At 40.7% G+C, this 17959-nt stretch overlaps 1 protein-coding gene across 4 annotated transcripts in view; it reads left to right on the top strand.

The window, feature by feature from the left end:
* LOC124131046 (WAS/WASL-interacting protein family member 1-like) overlaps positions 1 to 17959 on the top strand; it is a 55940-nt gene that overhangs the window by 27637 nt on the left and 10344 nt on the right. For 3 of the 4 annotated variants that reach the window (XR_007219479.1, XR_007219477.1, XM_046494123.2), the window contains exons 3-6: positions 2821 to 2916; positions 12628 to 12801; positions 14494 to 15120; positions 16594 to 16701. Coding sequence is in view for 2 of the 4 variants with exons in the window: in XM_046494123.2 (XP_046350079.2) it covers positions 2821 to 2916; positions 12628 to 12801; positions 14494 to 15120; positions 16594 to 16701 (1005 nt within the window). In the remaining 2 variants the exon portion in view is untranslated. The remainder of the gene's footprint in view (positions 1 to 2820; positions 2917 to 12627; positions 12802 to 14493; positions 15121 to 16593; positions 16702 to 17959) is intronic. The other variant, XM_046494124.2, reaches the window with a different exon arrangement.

The raw sequence follows: 17959 nt of genomic DNA, 5'->3' as shown, positions 1-17959 counted from the left end.
TATGAGGAAAAAGTTGTCAGTGGTATGTGTTCCTTCTGTCATTGCAAGCTGGAGATAAATCCATGTGGTTCAGGAATGTTTACCTGCTAATCTGTAACGTCATCAGGCATCAACCCAGGATTGCTTTAGATAGGTCCCATGCACTTTGTTGCTTGTAAGAGGCCATGTATAACCCGGTCAGACTTTCTTGATTGTGTTACTATCATGGAGCCCTTACTTTGTGGGATGTGCTCATAATATCAGTCAACCCGTGATGATCCGGGTAGGGAATAGGGCTTCACCAACCCATGCTTGCAGTTAGAGGCGTCTAACAGGAATGGGTGGTCAGGCACACTGACTAGGTTGATGCATGTAATCTCCATGAATTATGGACCTGTGAAGATCCGGGGTAGAATAGGTATTCAGCAACCCATGCTTGCTGTAAAAGGCAACTATGCTTTTCGTAAGTCTAACGGGATCAGGTGGTCAGGCTTGCTGACTTGGTTGATGCATCTCATCGTATCCCAATTGCATGGATCGATGTACATGATATTAATCACTGGATTGTCTGTCCAGACTTGATTATTTACAGATCCCTGTCATATAGCTGGAATAATGCTGAGTGCGGCGTTAAACAGCAAGCAAGAACGCAAGCAAGCAAACATAATATCAGTCACTGGCTCGTCTAGCGAAGACTTAAGTTTTGATTACATACTGCTTTGGTATAGCTAGAATATACGTTAACCCATGAATGTCTGATTGTAGTGAAGGATCTGGACCACATTCAACAAAGTGATCTTTAGTGCTAAGACAACGTAGCTCCCATACTTTAACTAGGCCTTACAACAGCCGTAGCTGAGATTGCCTTGAGGAACAGGCCCTGATCTTAAACCCTGTAGTGGTCAAAATACAATCATCATAATACGTCTACGCATAAATCCAACATTAATCATAAAAGACGAATCTGAATGATGAATTGAGGAAAAAGGCACAAAGAAAGAAAATTACGTACAGTGTGAATCTGCGCATGATGCCTCCATGGATGTCAGCCTCTTGACATGACGAAAATACCGTCAGTGTTGTTGTCTACTCAGAGTCACTTACAGAACAATGGCAAATACACACTGACCTGCTTGTCTGCTTGTTGATTGCCATCATTACAGAAACTCGTTAATAGCATCACTGCGATAATAGGCATAGAAATATGGTAATCGTCATTAACGATTCCGAGCTAGTATATATTGGGAGCAAGAATGTTGAAATTTGTTCAAGGTAATGTTTCATATTCATTGATCAGTTGTTTCTCTGTTGCCCACTCTCGGCCTGTATTTCATGTTGTCTTCCTTCACCAGTCTGTCAAGTGCTTGTTTCAGTCTGTTTGCGATATTATGGGATGTAGTTGGACCTTGAGTGTAGATTTGTTATGCAGGGATATGTCGCCTCCTTCACAGGGCTTGTTTACTGTGTTGGTAGAACAATGTGTTCATTGTGTTTGTCACAACATATGTGATCCTGTTTGACATAGAAATTGACAAAGCCAGTGAGAGTTATTTTCGTTGCTTTGATATTTTGGATCAGTATCCCCGATGCAAATCCAGATTAGAATTGATCTGTAGCCACCCAAGCTTGTAGGAGGAGACTAACGGGATCGGGTGATCAGACTTGCTGACTTGGTTGATGCATGTCATCGTATCCCAATTGCGTGGATCGATGCTCATGATGTCAATCACTGGATTGTCTGGTCAATTACTTGATTATTTATAGACTGTCGTCAAATAACTGGAATATTGCTAAGTGCAGTGTTTACAAACAAGCCTTTCGGTTGTATCGAGCATGTCAACTTAAGGTTGGGGGAAAGCCAGACTGATGTAGGTCCTAGGTGTTTAGAAGGCCCTGACAAACCAATGATCATAATCATCTACAGTTGATCATAATCATCTACAGGTGATCAACGCAAGGCAATATTGTCACTGATCGAGGCATTGCAAATGTTTTATTTGAACTTTAGTTATGTTGATATTTTGATATTATGATGTAAATGATCTATTTTTTTATATAATTAGTATTTATTACATATTATATACTGAATGCTAACTGTGATATAATGTGATGTATGGCTGTCAAACATGGACAGTGTTAGGCAGGCAAAGGTAGTGTGACTCTAGAATAGGATCGCCATCTCTTGCCCCATCTGATTAGGTCTCAAAACTTATTTTATGCACAGCAATTATACATAGGCTCATATATGCCATGGTTCCAGGGTTATTCAGTGAAGGGAGCTCGCTTGCCTCAGTGTATATATGGCCAAGGACCGATATAGCCATGTGTGATCATTATGTTTCATCAGTGTAGTATCAGACTCACTCATTCACTTAGTTATAGAAGTATTTCACTTATTTTTGTGCAATTTCTCTTTTTCAGTTTTGTTTGCAGACAGTGTTAAAAATTTCTAAATCCTTGGGGAGGTGTTAAAAGAAAAGGGGGTTCTTGTACCTAGCAAAGATGATGCAGACATTTCATTATTAGGCTAAATGTTCATATTTCTTATCTTCTTGAGTTATACCCTCCAATCCTCTCCCCCCCCCCCCTCCTCTCCGTAACTCTCTACCCCCTAACCCCAACCCCACCCCATCCCACCCCCAGTAATGTTATATTTGTTTCTATAAGCACAAGAAACACTTCCTTAAAGCAAATGTTTAAAACAAACTTACCCAGGTGAATTTTCAACACTGTCTACAAGACCTACGAACTTGCTTACAGTCCTCGTTACACTGTCGTGGTCAGGTTATTAGTGCATGCCATGTTTTTCTGTTGTTTGCACTGTGTGTTCTACTGCGACAGGGTCATCTAAGCCGGCCAACAAATTTAACACTGTGGCGAGCCATCCTGCTCGCATGCCACCAAGACTGCCGAAGTGGGAGGGTTCGAAGGATGATGGTAGATGCACCGACTGCATTGCATGAATATATATTGCTCCCCTCCATGTGTCCTATACTGCTCAATGTTTGATAGGGATAACATAATTAACAATCCAGGCTGTGCCAAACAAAGGATACGTTTTGAAAATGTGTCTATATAGGGATTAATCGGAACCCGCTCAAAGGCCAATATTTGGCCCAGGTCAGCAAAATATGCCGGTACAAATTCCAAAACAGGAATACATATCTAACATATCTGCAATATTGAATACTATTTGTGTGATAACATATCCAACAGTTAGTTACATCAAGGGCCCCAGCTGGAGACCTAGAATATCCCTATGAAATATTGAGCAGTATAAGGTGTATTAATCCTATTATTTCTTTCTTCATTCCTTGGCTATGTGCTCTGTCTGCCTTGAATTGTAACCATAACATCCATATTTCTGTTGTACTGAATTATTTCAACTATTTACACTTGGTAAGGTCCCTATGTCTTATAGGGAATCTGTTTGGAAAACACTATGGGACAGCCTGTAGCTCTGTGCAACTTGACAAGTCAAAATCAGAATGGTTTGTAGGTAGCAGAGATACTGCAGACATACAGCATGGTGTCATTAAATTTTCTATTAGTTATGTAGTTTGGAGACGTATACAAATGATATATTGTTGGCTGCGATGACGTGAAAGCAGTCACAGCACTTTGGGGTAGCAACAATGTAATACAACAGAATGTTGGATGGTTCTGTGTGTTGTGATATTGCTTCTTTTGTATATTTGACCGCATCATTACAGCGACGACATACAGTCATGTTTCTTCCACTTTCGAACTGCCCTTCAGTTTGAGAGAACATAATAGCGCCATACATGGCTTTTGCCCATTCAGTGATAGTACCCAAAGACATCCACTGATTTACATGTTTTCTCAATAGACTGAACCATTTAGATTGTGTCTATGTATTGTTGCAGGTTTGGTATCACGGTTTATCACTGTACCAGTAACATCATGCAGACTTAATCACTGTACCAGTAACATCATGCAGACTTAATTGCTGTACCAGTAACATCATGCAGACTTCATCACTGTACCAGTAACATCATGTAGACTTCATCACTGTACCAGTAACATCATGCAGACTTAATCGCTGTACCAGTAACATCATGCAGACTTCATCACTGTACCAGTAACATCATGCAGACTTCATCACTGTACCAGTAACATCATGCAGACTTCATCACTGTACCAGTAACATCATGCAGACTTAATCACTGTACCAGTAACATCATGCAGACTTAATCACTGTACCAGTAACATCATGCAGACTTAATCACTGTACCAGTAACATCATGCAGACTTAATCACTGTACCAGTAACATCATGCAGACTTAATCACTGTACCAGTAACATCATGCAGACTTAATCACTGTACAGCATCAACTTTTTGAGCAATTGAGTTTTTACTCTAGGATTTCTATTTTAATTGAGTAATTCGTGAAGATTCCGGGGTAGAAAAGGTCTTCAGCAACCCATGCTTGCTGTAAAAGGCGACTATGCTTGTCGTAAAAGGAGACTAACAGGATCGGGTGGTCAGGCTTGATGACTTGGTTGATGCATGTCATCGATCCAAATTGCGTGGATCGATGCTCACGATATTAATCACTGGATTGTCGGGTCCAGACTCAATTATTTACAGACCGCCGTCATATAGTTGGAATATTGCTGAGTGCTGCGTTAAACAACAAACAAACAAACCAATTATTTGGGTTATTACATTTTTCATTGGGTAACCACTACTTTTTCACTCATCTATTCATCACTCTATTGGGTATTTCCCCAAATTAGTGGACATTTTAAGATTTAAAAAAAAGAAATAATGTTTTAGTTGTATGTAACTGTTCCAAGTATATAGGCTTGATTCGGAAAGTAAAAAGCTCGTAATTTTGTTTAGGAATTTAGCTCCTTTGTACGCATGCTGAGAAAAAGCTTCATTGGGTATTTACAAGTGCTGTTTTTATACATTTGAGTTTTTCATTAAATGCATGCGTTTCTGTACGCAAGTTAATTGAAAGTAATTGGGGTTTAAATATTGGGGGGGGGTTTGGCATGTTGGGAGAGGAATTTTGGTCACTTTTCATGTTGTCATAGTATCTGTACTCAAAATATTAGACAGTCTTGTTTGTATGGTAGCAAGCTGTAAATGCATGGAATTTTTCAAAGTTAGCTTTTAGCAAGTACCATTATTTGCAGACCGATGTGATAATTGCCGAGTGCACTGTCAAACAACATACAAACAAAACAAACGAAAGATCGATGTTCATGATGTCAATCACTGGATTGTCTGGTCCAGACTTGATTATTTATAGGCAGCTGTCATATAGCTGGAATATTGCCGAGTTAACGGCATTAAACAACAAACAAACATATTCTAGGTGTGTATGTTAACTTGGAATCTAACATTAGGCTTGAATTTAGTTATCATGTAAGAGTTAGGGTATGAGTTGCTGAAGGGGCAGTTGTGTGTATGTTTCATGAACGTCGCTGCACCTACATGATGAATGTGGCAGGCATTAATTAGGTCACAAACATGGTCTGTGGGTGGTAATTACCAAGCCGGAGGCAGGCAGGCGGGCGGGAATGTACTCCAGTTGGCTTTTGTGACAGGTGCTTGGAACGACAATTACATAAGTTATATTGATCAAGTGTATAATTAGGTTTGATATGTTCATTATTACGAATCAGTGTGTGCATGTATACAGATTTATCTAGGCCAGGCGTTTGTTATACAGAGCTATTGTCGCCCTAAAGTTATCGTAACTCTCATACTTAAACATAGACTACTGTCGTTGAACTACGATCGCCTTGTGGATAGGGGCCCTGGCTCACATTCAACCTCAAATCTGCAACAAATGTCAGTAAAAGTGCCTAAATTGGAATTAAGAATGTTTGACACAAACAACATGCATCAAGGCATGCAATAGCATTGCAGTAGTTTCGACTTTTTTCCAGGGATAGAACTAACATTTTTAGTCCACTAAGTAAGTCCTTATTGTGATAACACATGGCCAAACCCTTAAAATGGCAAAGTTCTACTTGTCCTTATGATACCTTAATTATTGGTCAGTTTTGCAAGGACAATTGTGCCAATTTCTATCCACACTGCTATACACTATGATACTTAAGAAAAGGTTTTTGATGGATGATATGGGATTTAGAAATTTTGGACTTCACATAGCAACAAATAAAACTGAATGGACAAAGAAAATTAGCTAAAAACATTTTGCACATATATCAATCAGACTTTTATCTTGGGGTAGAATAGGCCTTCAGCAACCGTGCTTGCTGTAAAAGGTGACTATGCTTGTCATAAGAGGCGACTAACAGGATCGGATGGTCAGGTTCCCTGACTTGGTTGATGCATGTCATCGATCCCAATTGCGTGGATCGATGCTCATGATGTAAATCACTCGATTGTCTGGTCCAGACTCTATTATTTACAGACCGCCATCATATAGCTGGAATATTGCTGACTGCTGCATTAAACAACAAACAAACAAACAAACAAACAAACAAACAAACAAATCTATAATTAAAAAAAATAAATCAGTAAAGGCAAGTTGTTTTTGTTTTGAATGTCTTTCAGCAACTTCATTCCAAATCGTTTAGTACTTCATATAAGTTTGAGCTGAGTGAGGGAGACATAGGATCTTCCACTCATGCTTTGTCGAGGTTGTCATGGTAATTAAATAAAACATTTTCCGGGATAAAACAATTTTGTACAATGTTGACGAGGCTGTTGTTCAAGTGTTCCTGATTCAGGTCATACACAGCCTTCGTTTCCTGGTCGAGATGAGCCAGGGACCTCTTGTATGTATCAACTATTGTCCACCAGCAAACTGCCTATTGTATACGGGATTGTTACTTTCCTGTCGCCATTATATGCAAGAATACCAGGGAAAGGGTGATAGTTGAGGTGGCCAATAATCCCGAGCACAGGATACCGGAGTAGCTGCCACAGCACCAGAGATTGGATTGTAGACCTCTGAATATAAGTATGTTATCTACCATTCTTACATTCGTTAATGATAAGTCTGTTATGAAACTGGGAAGTATGGCAGTATTAGGGCGTTTTAAAGAGGTGACTGTAGATATGTATCAGATATCTCTTTACAATATGGTTACCATTGTTGTCAGCAGGGTATGAAACTCCCAAAATTTTCAGCCAGACCACAGGACTGGCTAGCTGAAACACTTGCCAGCCCTGACCAAAACCTGCCTGCCCACTATAATCATATGTTTCTCAGGATAATTTAATTAAAACTTTAAATCGAATTCATTGAACATGAAGCAATGCAAAAAAAGAAATAGCAAACACTTTTTAGGTCAGATTTGTATTTAATATCCTAGAATACATCATGTAAATAATGCTTATCATCGGGAAATATTTAGAATATTTTTACATATGAAATATAACCCGACCGTCGGGCAGGGGGATTTGAAAATCTGGCAGCCCGAGTTGAAATCAACCAGTCTCGGACGGTCGGGCAGGTAGGTATTTCGAACACTGTTGTCAGTGAAGCTATTATTATACTTTATCTATGGCACTATAAAGAGGGTGTTGTAGTGAGGATGCACTGTACATGTCACTGGAAATATTAATATGTCTACATACCAGATGGTTGCCATTGTTATCAAGGAAGCTATTATCAATATGTAAATATGATACTTTAGAGAGCCTGTTAAGATGAGGGTTGACAATGTGTCACTATAAATAGGAACATGATATCTACTTAGAAGGCAGTTACTATCACTGTGGATACAAACATCAAACTGTTAATGTAAGGAAAGTCAGTCAATAAAGTTATGACTGGTGAGGCACAAACTTCCTGCATGTCCGAGAGACTGCTTGCGTAGGGCTCATTTCAAACAGTTGTGCATATCGGAAGTTTGGTTCACCAGAGCTTCAGATAGGCTGCGTATCTGCGTAAAATTCGCATCAGAAATGCAGAAATATGCAGTCAAATAAAATTCAAGCGTATCAAATACGCAACAAACATTACAGATACGCTACAAAAATAAAACTAGTGCGTATCATCAAAATATTGTGAAGTAACCCTGCATATTCGATTAGCAAATCAAACTTATTTTGAAATTATATACGGACGTTCCGTCAACCTTGCCAAACTCCACGATGACAGTTACATCATGATCATTTGCCATCACACTTTCTTATGGAAGTATCGTGGTATTTTTGAGTCCTATAAAGCTCTCGAACCCACACTACACCAGTTTGCAGGGACTAGATGAATAGTGTTTTTAAATATTTAACTTAATTATCCACATGTGTAAAAACTAGTGGGTAACAGAAATTTGAATACCCAGATAGAATTACTGATACCCAATGATTTTAAAATGCATGGGTCAAATACCCACAACACCAAAAGCTTATCTGGAGCAGGGCAGGTCAAGGGGCAGGTTCAGGCTCCTTGATAAAAAATTTTAGGGCCCAGGCAGGTCTTGGAAGGTTGTATATAGGTTACATGGAGGTATGTATTGTAAGGACAAGTCTTGTCAATAGTGTTATCCAGTGCCCACTTGACGTTCTGATTTTGATTTAGAACACTGCATATTGAAAGAAGAAACCATTTTCTGTTTGTAACACATCTTAAGTGACCATATTATTTTGCAACAGAATAAATACAATTTTCATTGTGGGGATTGAATAAACATGAAAGGACTAAATCAGTTTCCAGAATATCTAAACACGAGAGACTCAGAAATATTTGCACATGATAATCTGATTTAAATCCCATAAGCCAAGAGGTTCTACCAGATGTGTTGCAAAAAACGATGGCTTGAAAAAAATGGTGTAATGATTTTTGACATGTCCCCTGTGTGCATGTGATCCATCTTTGAAGTGGTACAGGAAGTAACCTGACTGCTGTGGTGTTATGAAATGTTATACCAGCCTGCTACCAGCACAGGCCACGTGAGGGATACTTCCTACAGCAGGGACAAACTTATAGGAAATATGCCTCTCTATAGCAGATCAAAGGTCACTTTAAATCAGTACCAGCAACTTGTGTTATACTAATCAAAACTTTGATCAATTGGAATTTTTGGTTTTGCAAAGGAATAATTTCTTTCGGAAAAGCCTGGAGAAAATGAATTGGGTTGAGGTATTGCAACATGCTGGTTGAAAAAGAATGTGTTTAAGACTTCCCTAGAAAAATTCTAAATGTATCATCATGGCCATTATACATGTTAAACTTTACTATAAAACAGTAGAACCTGCGAAGATCCGGGGTAGCTTAGGTCTTCAGCTACCCATGCTTGCCGTAAGGGGATCGGCTAATCTGGCTCGCTGACTTGGTTGGTGCATGTCATCGTATTCCAATTACGTTGATTGATGTTCATGATGTCAATCACTGGATTGTCTGGTCCAGACTCTATTATTACAGGCTGCTGCCATTCCGCTGGAATATTGCTTAGTGCGATGTTAAACACCAAACAAACAAATATAAAACAGTAGTCGTATTGCATCTTCTTACAAAGTAGACTTCACAAGGATTGTGTGGAAGATAGCAGTTAAATTCATTCTAGGTTGTCACTTAAAAAATTCTTTTAAACATCTATTCACATGGTAAGGAGAATAAGCAGTGGTAAGAATTTTCCGTGGCATTCCGCATATTTCGTATTACGTCACTTTTGTAATACACACTGGTGTGATATACACATAAATCACATAGTCCCCCAGACTCACAGTTTACTTTCAGTGGGTTTTTTTCAAACCGTGTTCGTCCAGGATTAAGCTTGAAGGTTAAGGATTAAAACTTTTTGGTACACTGTCACAGTTTGTATGAATGAAGTTTGTGATACAGAAGGCTGTGTGGTTAACAAGACAACATGCACACAAATATATTTTGGTTTTCACCAGTGTATATGGAAATACATGTCAAAATGTATAGCAAAACACTTTGTGTCAGCATTTCAAGTGTGGCCCAGTTGTCTAAGGCACCGCAATTCACTGTGCAGAGTTGTGTCCCTTGAGCACATCAGAAACTTGTGATTGTGGGTTTGAATTCCATTTCGCTCCCATTATGTTTCTAGGTTTGTCAGCACCATACCCGTGCTCGTGGGTTTCACCGAAGTGGTAAACGTCTCAGACCTGCATCACTTCGGGCTTTTCTCCCATGTTAATCTGACACGCAGTGATATAACTGGAATACTGTTCAAAGCGGCATTAAACCCAACTCACTCACTCACTCACTACCGAGGTCATCTTCTTCCTTTAACTCCAGACACCAAAGTGACTTCACAACAATGTTGTAATCTGTTACAAGTATAATTACCTTTCTGGGACTCATGTACTATTTTCGACACATTTGTAAACACCGGTTGTAATACATGGGGACTCCTTGTCTTCAAAGCTAAAGGTATGTAGTTTTCACATGTTTCTGGTCAGTGTGTAGGCTAAAACAAATAGATTGACCAGGTCACTAAGAGACGGATGAAGGCCAGAAAATAGCCACAGGTATTTGTTTGTTTCCGCATTGCTTTGTTTTTCTTCCTCGCAAAATGTTAGCTTGGCTACAAGTGAAAGATGTTCTTTCAAACTGTATGTATAGTATATTCGCATTTTATGTTACTTTTGAATATTGTATTTGTTTTCAGATTTAATATTGACCTTTGAGCAATCGGTTGAGGGAGATATCTAATGTACTTCTGTTAACACTTCCAGTTCTTTGTATTTATTTAACAGTTTGGAGATTTGGTATGTTTTCTAACTTAAACATGTTTAATGATTAACTATTCTGTGTGATATTAATTCTGGTTAATTCAATCTTGATGAACATGTTTATTGAAATATTTTGCTTCATGTCACAAATTCATTTCTTGCTGAAAAATGTCATATTGTTTTTACAGTGTATTGAATCTCTGTACTGTTTTTGTTGATACCCAGGACCCATTTGCCACCATACCTCTGTTTTCAATAGACGTCCATTTATCTTACCCTGTCCTTTCATGATTGATCAAGTTGCAAACTACCAGTACTCGCCTCGACTTGTGCGTGGTGTGTCACTACAACTGTGACATCTTATAGCATCAGGACTGCCCTCCCCAGTCTTAGTCCTCAGGGGCGGTCGGGTAGCCTAGTGGTTAAAACGTTCGCTCGTCACGCCGAAGACCCGGGTTCGATTCCCGACATGGGTACAATGTGTGAAGCCCATTTCTGGTGTCCCCCGCCGTGATATTGCTGGAATATTGCTAAAAGCGGCGTAAAACCATACTCACTCACTCTTAGTCCTCAGGAAAACATCTTTCCCAGCTTATACGAGTTTATCGTAGTTTATAAATAACAGTCTTGTGATATGTGAAATATATCTCAGGCGCACTATGCTTGTCGTAAGAGGCGACTAACAGGATCAGATGGTCAGACTCGCTGACTTGGTTGATGCATGTCATCATATCCCAATTGCGTGAATCGATGCTCATGTCAATCACTGGATTGTCTGGTCCAGACTCGATTATTTACAGACCACCGTCATATAGATGGAATATAGTGCGGCTTTAAACAACAAACAAACATACAAACAAACAAATCACCTGAGAAGGCTGCAATTTTGAAGTAGATGCCGAACTCTTGTCCAACACAGCATTTGGAATGGCTGTGGTTTCAGGCTCATGAGCGAGAGAGATTCTGTGCTAAGTTAGTGATGAGAGAGTAGGTGCTGAAACTTCCCATGCAACGAAGCTATGGTGGCGAATGAGTCCAGGGTGCACGTCACAACAGGATGTCCTTATGAAAACTATATCCCCACTGATGTTCAGGTTGTACAGTGTTAGAAAGTCATGTATCTTGTCAAGATCAGCAGTCCTCTAATTCCCTTGGGTATTTATACTTCCATAAGTATGATCCTAGTAACCATGGTAATATAAGGTTCTTTATTTTTTTTAAAATACCTGGAATTTTTAAATTACTTTCATGAAGTTCCCAATTTTCATTTTTCACAGTTGTATATAAATTGCCAGTAAATTAAGCAGGAAAGTTAAGGAGCCTTACCATAACCCTAATGTTACATTTTAGATATTGTGGGGGTCCCTGCCTGTCACTGAAGTGGTAAACATCTGAGACCTGCAACACTTTGTGCTTTCCTCCCACATTTAGCTGACATGCGGCGATATGACTGGAATACTGTTAAAAGCGACGTTAAACCTAACTTAATCATCCTGCATGAATTGAATTGTTGTCACCTTTGCTGTATAGCAGGAGACCCGTGAAGATCCGGGGTAGAATAGGTCTTCAGCAATCCATACTTGCCGTAAAAGGCGACTATGCTTGTCGTAAAAGGCGACTAACGGGATCGGGTGGTCAGGCTCGCTGACTTGGTTGATACATGTCATCGATACCAATTGCTTAGATCGATCCTCATGATGTCAATCACTGGATTGTCGGGTCCAGACTGGATTATTTTACAGACCACCATCATATAGTTGGAATATCGCTGAGTGCGGCGTTAAACAAACAAACAAACAATCAAACGGGAACATCACTATGTTGCTATCAATGTCTGTGAACAATAAACAAGCAATGAGTTGAAGTGACCAGGATTGAATGAATTAATCCTGTATCTGACATATTTTAGCCGATTTTGGATTCAAGTTTCATTTTATGTTTATGTAATGTACCACCAACCTCAAGAAACTGAATGGACTCTCCATGTTTTGCAGGTAATACAAACCGAGGAGGTGGAAGTGGACCTGGCCCAGGAGGGGGTGGAGGAGGTAGCAGTGGTGGAGATGCAGGAGGAGGTGGTGGGCCACCTGTAGGGGGTCTCGGCGGCTTGTTCGCAGGAGGAGTACCTCGACTACCTAATAGGGGCAGAAGTGGAGCACCCAATAGAAGTGAGTCACTGTGGTTTAGTTATATACTGTAATTATATCTTTAGCATTTGTCATTGTGACAAGGCAGTATGTTGTGGTAAAGGATGTAGTGTTATTATTATCAATGCTATAAAATTGTATACACAAGTGGTGAGTGTGTATTCCCTAGAGGAGTTTGTGTAATCACCAGTGGTAACTGTGTACTCTCAAGTTGATTGTGTTTTCAGTTCTTCAGTGGTTAGTGTGTATATATTCCCCATTGGATCGTGTATATTCCCTAGTGTTTAGTATATTTATTCCCCAGTGGCAGTATGCATGTTGTACCAGTGATGTGTATTCCCCAGTGGACAGTAGCATGATGTACTAGTGATGTGTATTCCCAAGTGGACAGTATGCATGATGTACTAGTGATGTGTATTCCCAAGTGGCAGTATGCATGATGTACTAGTGATGTGTATTCCCCAGTGGACAGTATGCATGATGTACTAGTGATGTGTACTCCCCAGTGACAGTATGCATGATATTCTAGTGATGTGTACTCCCCAGTGGACAGTATGCATGATGTACTAGTGATGTGTATTCCCCAGCGACAGTATGCATGATATACTAGTGATGTGTACTCCCCAGTGACAGTAAGTATGCATGATGTACTAGTGATGTGTATTCCCCAGTGGACAGTATGCATGATGTACTATTGATGTGTATTCCCCAGTGGACAGTATGCATGATGTACTATTGATGTGTATTCCCCAGTGGACAGTATGTGTGATGTACTAGTTATGTGTATTCCCCAGTGACAGTATGCATGATGATGTACTAGTGATGTGTACTCCCCAGTGACAATAAGTATGCATGATGTACTAGTGATGTTTATTCCCCAGTGGACAGTATGCATGATGTACTAGTAATGTGTACTCCCCAGTGGACAGTATGCATGATGTACTAGTGATGTGTACTCCCCAGTGACAGTAAGTATGCATGATGTACTAGTGATGTGTATTCCCCAGTGGACATTATGCATGATGTACCAGTGATGTGTATTCCCCAGTGGACAGTATGCATGATGTACTAGTGATGTGTACTCCCTAGTGACAGTAAGTATGCATGTTGACTAGTGATGTGTATTCCCCAGTGGACATTATGCATGATGTACCAGTGATGTGTATTCCCCAGTGGACAGTATGCATGATGTACTAGTGATGTGTATTCCCCAGTGGACATTATGCATGATGTACTAGTGATGTGTACTCCCCAGTGACAGTAAGTATGCATGATGTACTAGTGATGTGTATTCCCCAGTGGACAGTATGCATGATGTACTAGTGATGTTTATTCCCCAGTGGACAGTAAGCATGATGTACCAGTGATGTGTATTCCCCAGTGGACAGTATGCATGATGTACTAGTGATGTTTATTCCCCAGTGGACAGTATGCATGATGTACTATTGATGTGTATTCCCCAGTGGACAGTATGCATGATGTACTAGTGATGTTTATTCCCCAGTGGACAGTATGCATGATGTACTAGTAATGTTTATTCCCCAGTGGACAGTATGCATGATGTACTAGTGATGTGTACTCCCCAGTGGACAGTAAGCATGATATACTAGTGATGTGTACTAGTAGTTGTCGTAGTTGTTTGCATTTCTATTGAGTATTTTACATTATGCCAACAGATAATCTACCTCTCACACGCAATGTTTCTGTTTCCAGCGCCTGGTCCGGCAGCTCCAGTTCTCCGTCCCCCTGGCCCCAGGCCACCGATGACCAATGGTCCATCTCGGCTCAGTAACGGAACAAGTGGAGGTCCCCCACCACCTCCGCCACAAAATAAGAAATTTTCAATCCCACATACCACAGAGTCTTCTAGCCGGCCTACTCACCCAGTGCACAACAGTACTAACGGGGTAGGCCCAGGGGTCCCAATGAGGCAGCAACCCCGGAGCCAACCTCCCCCTCCCCCTGCACGACCAGCATCGGGGAGCATATCAGGCAGACCCAGTAGCATGGTCGGAAGACCTCTACCACCCCCTCCTCCCCCACATCAGAGTCAACCCCCACCACCCCCCACCCGCTCTAATCCTCCCCCACCCCCTAGCCGACCTGCAGCCCCTCCCCCACCAGCTAGGACTACATCTAATCAGAGTGGGGGTACTATAGGACGATCTTACGGGCCTCCGGCGGCACGCCCCCCTCCCCCTCCGAGGAAGGATGTACCCCCACCCCCTCCCCCTCATGCACCTAGTGCCCCCAGCAGAGGCCCCCCTACTGCTCCAGTGTCAAACCCTCCGCCCTTGAGGAGGCCCAGTTCTTCAAGCTCTTACGGATCAGGCGGTGATGGTAGGTGTTAAGGGTGTGCGGTATTATCGGTATATCAGTAAATTGAGGTTAATTTTTTTCCAAGATATATATCACAATATCATTTTTTCGTGCTCGATATGTCAGATGATTTCAAATAGCGATTTTTATTATGTTTAATGTTATATAGTTATCAAATGCCTTCACTGCCCTGGAGCATGCATCCAGGGCCCCAAGATGGCTGTGTATTTATTGACTGAGAAAACATTATGTTGTACCAGCATTTTGTTTTGTTCCATTCATGAACTACAATTTATACCTTAATTTATCAGATTGCTTCTGAATTCAAAATTTAGAATTATACAATATATCGTGATATGTATCGCAATACGGTCTTGTGCCTCGCAAAATATTGTGATACACTTTAAACCTCCAATACCCATCCCTTGTGAGTGTTGTGGGTCCTTGTGCAGAGTTGCATCCCTTTGTCATGCCAGGATCCACAGATGATGTTACCAATACCAGGTTTGTGCTGATGATTAAGCTTTGTCTGCACATACCTGTGCATGTGGACTTCCCCAGAGTGATAGTCTACAACCTGTGTTGCTCTGGTCTTTCTTCCCACATTGACATGATAAGGCTGTGATATAGCCTAAATACTGTTAGGAGCAGTGTAAAACTGAACTCACTCACTCAAAGCCACGGGAGTTCCTGGTTGAAATGTTCACCAGTAAGTACCCCATGCTTGTTGTAAGGGTGGACTTAAAGGTATTACCTTGCTGTGATAAAGCTGGAATATTACTGACTGTGGTTAAAACAACATGCACTCACCTAGTTGCTGTACAGCATGGGGTGGGGGCATGGGTGGCCCAGTCGTCTAAGGCGCCCTGATTCGCCATGCAGAGTTGCGTCCCTTGGGAACACCAGAAACCTATGATTGTGGGTTTCAAATCCCAGTTCGCCCCGATTATGTTTCTAGGTTTGTCAGCACCATACCCGTGCCCGTGGGTTTCACCGAACAAGTAAGCAAGGATGACAACCTACAGATAGATCATAGTTTTTAATCTTGTTATTATTTGCTCATGAAGATTGGGGTTAGAAATGGCCTTCAGCAACCCATGCTTGTCGGAAGAGGCGACTAACATGATCAGGTGGTCAGGCTCACTGGCTTGGTTGATGCATGTCATCATTTCCCAGCTGCGTAGATCGACACTCATGTCAATCACTTGACTGTTGGTCCAAACTCGATTATTGCAAACTGCGGTCATAAAGCTTGAAACTTGTTGAGTGTGAGGTTAAACAACAAACAAACAAGTCTTGCTATTAGATAAAGTGCTACTGCATGCTGCATTGAAGCCTGTGTACTACTTGTATGCTCAGAACAAGATGCAGCTTTAGAAGTCTGGATTATTGAATACTAAAAACTTTTGATGGTCTAAAAACGAGACCTAGGGAATGTCTCTTCTGTTTTGGGACAGAACTGTTGATGTGAAACTATTTTGATTTCTTTTTCAGATTTTGAGAAGAATTTCCGATTCCATAGTGTAAATGAGCTGCCTCCGCCAGAGCCCTTTTCAAATAGTAATAAAACATACCCCAGTAGAAATCCCCGAGGTAGTGATGGTGAGTACAGTGGGAGGTTGACCTTGACCTTCAAAAGTCAGGGCCCAGAGGACCCCCAATAATTAATTTTAAGGGTCCTTGCAGACAATATGTGGGTCCTGTAAAGTAATGAAATGGTTTAGTGACTGTACTTTTAGATAGTTTCTTCAAAGCCTGGAATGTGGACTGTGATCATGATTGATAGATGACACCAGACACCCATAACTGCTCTTGATGCGCTCCAGGTTCCTGGAATATTATTGTGTGTTCCTCTGGACGCAGTATATATTTTTTTCTGCGTCACTGGTACAGAGCCATAGATCAACTGCATTTTTGCATAAAATTCGAATATTATGTCTCCCTTACTCAATTAATTTTGTGTTGCTTGTGTTCAAATATCCATGAAATATTTCAAATTAATGTTATTGTTAAGGCTAAAATAAAATAATAGTCCTCGTTGTCAGGCACTGCCTGCATCGTCATAAAGTCTGCCACGCGTTTCGTTTTTATTTCCATTTAAAATATATAAAAAATAATACTAATACTTAAAAACAATGAGATTCACTATTGTACGCAGTTACTTCCCTTTAGATGTGCACTGCTTTACTGCGCATCTCGTGTTATGGTCATGGCGGCAATAGGAGTTTCTATGCTTGTTTATGTAGGGAGGCCCTTTCCCAGGCTGATGGAACACAACTGTTTATTTGGTTACTTACTAGTTTAAACAAGCAAAAAAAGCACCACCTGACCACACTATATTTTCAAAAGTCATTGTCAATTCTTTTATTGTTTTTAAGCCTAATTAGGCATGTATATCTCTGTTGTGAGTTTATAGGACATGTAACACACTGGGGGGCAGCACACAAAGACAAATTAGAAGTTGCCGGAAACAGCATTTGAAGCAGAATTATTGAAAAAAATATCTGTTCGTTGGTCTTAAATACTCAATGGACTGGGCCCAGGGCAGTAAAATATATTGAACACTCAAAGAAAACTCAATAATCAATACCCAATGTGAGTAAATACTCAAAGGCTAAAACATCATCTGGAGCCCAGTGTGCGATGGTGGGCATGCTGGTTCGGAAGTGGTCCCAAACCTATGCTGGTCGTTAGAGGCAACACAATAGACTTTGGGGATCAGGCTCGTGGTTGATAGGGTGTCAGCGCACGCCATCAATGTTGATCGTTGCTCTGAATATGAATCACTGGATTGTCTGGTCCAGACTTGATGATTTACAGGATGCCAACACATAGCTGGAATATTGCTAAGTGCAGCATT

The sequence above is a fragment of the Haliotis rufescens genome, unplaced genomic scaffold (genome assembly GCF_023055435.1).
Source record: "Haliotis rufescens isolate VD_foot unplaced genomic scaffold, xgHalRufe1.0.p SCAF_10, whole genome shotgun sequence".
Lineage (NCBI taxonomy): Eukaryota > Metazoa > Mollusca > Gastropoda > Lepetellida > Haliotidae > Haliotis > Haliotis rufescens.
This window is presented reverse-complemented; position numbering and strand designations above follow the sequence as displayed.